Consider the following 4,732-nt stretch of genomic DNA (forward strand, 5'->3'; position numbering starts at 1 on the left):
CATTTTCCTTGGAGATATAGTTCCAGAAGACTAGCATTACATTATCACAGATCAAGAATGCCATTCTAATATGCCTTCCTTTTTCTAATATGCCTTCCTTTCTAGACCCTAAACCTAGGTTAATGCTTCTTTCCTATCAGTGCCTTTTCTCATTTGACTGCCTTCCATCTCTTTGTTTTTGCAAGTAGTAATAGTTATGTAAAATGACACTGAGAAATGCATGCAAAAACTAAACTGCAGCCTCACTTTTGTGTAGATGGGGAAAATTGGTATAATTTGAACTCTATCAGAGAGATATACAAAAGCAAAAAAGGGTTGTAATCAGCTATGAGCATATGATTCAAGATAAGGAAATGGACGTCAGCCTATCGAGAGTGAATCTATATCACCTAACGAGGGCTCAAATGTATTAGATAAAGTTGTGCATTTACGCATCAAGTCATTCTCAGATCTTGCTTCTTACGCCGGCAGCGGTGGTGGCCTTTTTTGCAGAGATTTCCACCGACCATTTCCAATTGTGAAGTATTCTCTGGTGCAGTCCAGGCAAATAAATTTGATAAGCACTAAGCAATAATCCCAATAAACAAGAACTACACATATTGTCTATTTCGTAGTGGCATCAAAAAATGCTATCAATTCTCCAGCCCTGAATTGATTAAAATGACCTTCAACGCTGTAGCAATTTGACACATGATCAATTTATACATCATGCTTGATGCCAGAAGAGTAAGGGCAGGCTTGCTCTTTTCATACTGACACATATACTCCATTTTCATAAGCATAGTATCAAAAACATAATAACAGGCCAAGAAAGACATCAGATGTCAAAGCATTAAGATAGAAGCAAAATAAAACTTATAGTGATGCTTTAAGAAAAATACTATTTGTTTCAAGATCGTATAGGCTCCCATATAAGAAAAAATATTGAACATCCATAGGCTATCATACCATTTTCACCAAATTATAAGAAACATGTATATACCGGTTTCTATCAAAGAGTTCCAGTTTCTTATACAAGATTGTTGTTTGCTATTTTAATTTTATTAACTATTGACAATCCAGTTAAACCATTCACTTAAAAAGCATCCTAAGCTCATCAGATTCAATTACATGAATAAAATCAGTATCATATCCTGCAGAACTGATTTCCGCAGTAAAAATTAAAGAAATACCAAAGTTGAGAACTTATTCAATTAAATACCATCATAAAGTTTACATGAGACGCTTAGCTAGTGATCAATAATCATAATCAATTTCCATTTAAACAAGAAGCAAATTACCTCCACATTCATCGCCCCAAACAGGGACCGTCCGTCATCCTCTTCCACATCAAGCTCGTCGCCATATTCAAGCTCCACATCTCCTTTATAGCCCGAATCACTTCCATAACCAGATTCATTCCCCTCAATATCACAATTACTAACCAGCCCATAACCAGAAATCACAAACTCCCTCTCCCCACCCCCATTCCCTTCCTTGTCTCTTCTCAAATTCCTCTCACTCGCATCCGACACCCAGCGTGCCTCTGAAAACAGCTCCCCGCTCGAATCAGTACTCTCAGCCGTCATTGGGAAAATCGGAGCAAGGTCACATTCGCCGTCGACACGCCCACATAGCGGTACCTCCGATCGGAGCTCCGGCTAGAAACCGATCTGGACCCTCCGCGCCGGCGGCGCTTGCGTGCGAAGCTCCTCCCGTGCGCGGCGGGGAACGCGGGGGGTTATCGTCGTCGAAGAAGCAGAGCTTTCGACATGTCCAGGACAGAACTGAAGGGGAACGACGTCCTGCGATCGTCGCGGCAGATGCGCTTGTTGGCAGCGCCGCGCGATTCGGCTGAATCGGAGCCTAGGGCTTTGCCGAAGGGGCGCCAGCTGCGAAGCTGCAGCCTGCATGATTCTATGGCGCGTCCAAGAGGCATTGAAACGCACAGGGTTTGCCGATTTTCTTGGATTAATACGAGCTGTTAAAGAATCGATTGAGGAGTTTATTAGGGTTACAAAGATCAATTTGGGGATTTAGGAGTTTTTGAAGGAAAGGAATTAAGAGTTCAACTCAAAAACAGAAAGAGTAATCGATAGTTTGAAAATTGAAGATCTGGTGTTTATCTATGGGGAATAAAACCGTTGGGAATCAGCTGATTCAACGCTCGATTGACGGCTTGATGCAAGTTTTTTGACCCGAACCCGTTGTCTCGGATAATATTTTATGAGACTATCTTTATCAACAACCTACAACAACCCTATTTTTAATAAAATATTTATTTCTCTCTCTTTCATATACACAATTTATAATTTAACAATTTTATGTTTATTAATAACCTACTACAACTAAATACTTTTTTTCTTTTTTTTCTTATTATTTGTTATCATATTTTTTAATTTATAAAATGCCAAATGGCATTATCCCATTTAATTGAAAAGGTGGATGACTTGGGTTGTTCTGCAAATTTTTTGACAACCCATTATTCACTTTGTTAATATTTAGTATTTTTTTTATTTAATTCTTTTGTCTTCTAGTGATGACCGATTGTTATTGGTCATGAATAAATGTAGTCTGAGGTGAACGTGATTTCTACAAGGTAAGGGGTTGGATACGATCCATTAAATATAAACTTTTTGTATTCATTTCAAATTCAATTAAAAATAATTGTTCTAGTGTGAATTGTTTTATATATTTGTAGATTATACTTGCAGAATAAGGTATACATAGAGTAATACACGTTCAAAAATTGTAATAAATTTATGAATAGATATAAGATTCCTAATACAAGTGGAATATATATCGAATATACTTCAACACGTTATCTAATCCTATGAATCTAATCAACAACATGTATAGAGTATTTTTGTTACACAAAATCTCCTACACACCCGGGTCGTACCCGACCAGGATCCTAACTCGAATCTAACTCAAGTGAACTATTATACCCGAATGTCAAGTTTTATTGTCATTTCGCTATAGTGTTAATGTCATTTACATATAATGTTAGTGTCATTTTACACGTAGTGTTAGTGTCATTTCAATATGTTAGTGTCATTTTCGAAATAGTGTCATTTGTAAAACAAATAGTGTTAGCGTTATTTTCGAAATAGTGTTATTTCTAAAATAAAATAGTATTAGTGTTATTTCAATATCGTGTTAGTGTTAGTGTCATTTCAATAAAAAAATAGGTCAGGATAGTCCAATTGAGTCAGGTACAACCCGGGTGTACGGTACACTCGGGTGTACAGGAGACCACCTCTTTTTGTTAAGTTGTCAGATCATGCATTATGTTTGTGATTGTTTGAATTGTGCAATTTATATAAAGTATTTTTTGTGGAGTTGTCAGATACAATATCAATGATGAAACAAATATTAGCGGAATCAAGAAAAACGATAAAGAACATAGTTTTCACTATATTTCGTGAGAATAATGGTGAATTAGGAACCAACACCTAAACTATAAGATGTAAAGTATGGACTATACCTAGTGGAGATGATCGGAACGAGTGGAGTAAAGTGATCGGAAACTTTGCACGAAGGAGAAAATAACTGTTGTATTCGAAAATATGAGATAACGTGCCGGTACTACATGAGCTGAGGTCTATTTATAGATTACAATTGAGGGTAAAAAGGTAAAATCATTATCCACGCATGCTCCTTGCGTGGTCGGAGGGTATAATAGTAACTTCGTCTTTACGCGGAGCTCTTCCCGCCTTCTAGCATTTCTCTGGCGGGGTGACTTCTCTAGTGATGATGACTTCTCTGGCGAAAGATGACTCCTCTGGAGAAAGATGACTCCTCTGGCGAAGAGTGACTCCTCTGGCGAAGAATGACTCCTCTGGCGAAGAGTGACTCCTCTGGCGAAGGCGGCCTCTCTGGCGAAGGTGGCTCCTCTGGCGAGGGCGACTTCTCTGACGAACACGATTCCTCTGGCAAGAGCCATTCCTCTGGTGGATGAGTTGTCTCTGACATATGAAATCCCTCTAGCAAGAATGATTCTTCTGACCAGTATGATTCCTCTGATTTGCACCCCTTCTCTACTTTGCACATATCACTCCTCATCAACCACTCCCCCCTCTAGTCTGGTTGAACCGGGTATTCTTCGCGTTCAACCAATGGGGTATGTGAAGACCAAAATTATGTAGCTTTCCTCGATCCCTGCAAATCATGAAGAAGAAAGCACTTCTAATATTTATGGAAACAAGGTAAGCATTGTAGATTACTCTCTGGTGTTTTTGTTACTCCCAGCCCCTGGTCTGGCTAGTTTACTCTGGAATAGTGCAACCAAGCAGAGACTCGCCCGCATAGGTGACGTCACCTGCATTAAATGCCTGCCCGATGTACAGTGCTTTCCCCGTACCCCGAGGTTACTTTTTGGCCTTTGCGTCCTTTCGTCTCTCCGTGGAAATTCTCATCCGTTGATTATTTCCCGTATGCCACGCTCATTCATCCCGCGTGCTTGTAGTTACCCACGTACATTTTTACTTAGTCGATTCGAACTTCCATTTTTCACTATTCTTCTTCTCCAAGTTTCCGAACTCCTTTTCCTTTGCATTTTTCGGCAATTCTCTTCATGTTCCGGCGGACTTCCTGTCCGGCGTACCTCCTCCTGCGACCCTTTTCATGTTTTCATCAATCTTTCTCTGGCCTAGGTAATTCGCGCATCTTTCTCTCCTGCAGTTTTTTGTGCTTGGTACAAGTAGTTTTGAAATTTGTTGGTGCTCTGATTGAGCGTGCTTAGAAACCCTAG

At 39.5% G+C, this 4,732-nt stretch overlaps 1 protein-coding gene across 1 annotated transcript; it reads right to left on the reverse strand.

The window, feature by feature from the left end:
- Positions 1 to 246: 246 nt before the first annotated feature.
- Positions 247 to 2,098, reverse strand: LOC130995992 (uncharacterized). The gene is made up of 2 exons (XM_057921525.1): positions 1,281 to 2,098; positions 247 to 529 (listed from the first exon to the last, which is right to left on the reverse strand). The coding sequence occupies exons 1-2, from the start codon at positions 1,566 to 1,568 to the stop codon at positions 446 to 448; spliced, it is 372 nt and encodes a 123-aa protein (XP_057777508.1). The 5' UTR covers positions 1,569 to 2,098; the 3' UTR covers positions 247 to 445.
- Positions 2,099 to 4,732: the final 2,634 nt, after the last annotated feature.

Source organism: Salvia miltiorrhiza, chromosome 7 (assembly GCF_028751815.1).
Source record: "Salvia miltiorrhiza cultivar Shanhuang (shh) chromosome 7, IMPLAD_Smil_shh, whole genome shotgun sequence".
In the NCBI taxonomy this organism is placed as follows: domain Eukaryota; kingdom Viridiplantae; phylum Streptophyta; class Magnoliopsida; order Lamiales; family Lamiaceae; genus Salvia; species Salvia miltiorrhiza.

Coding starts and splice junctions, on each gene's coding strand:
- LOC130995992 (XM_057921525.1), bottom strand. CDS start 1,568: ATGACGGCTGAGAGTACTGATTCGAGCGGGGAGCTGTTTTCAGAGGCA. Junction 530..1,280: donor TTGGGGCGATGAATGTGGAG/GTAATTTGCTTC, acceptor GGACTGCACCAG/AGAATACTTCACAATTGGAA.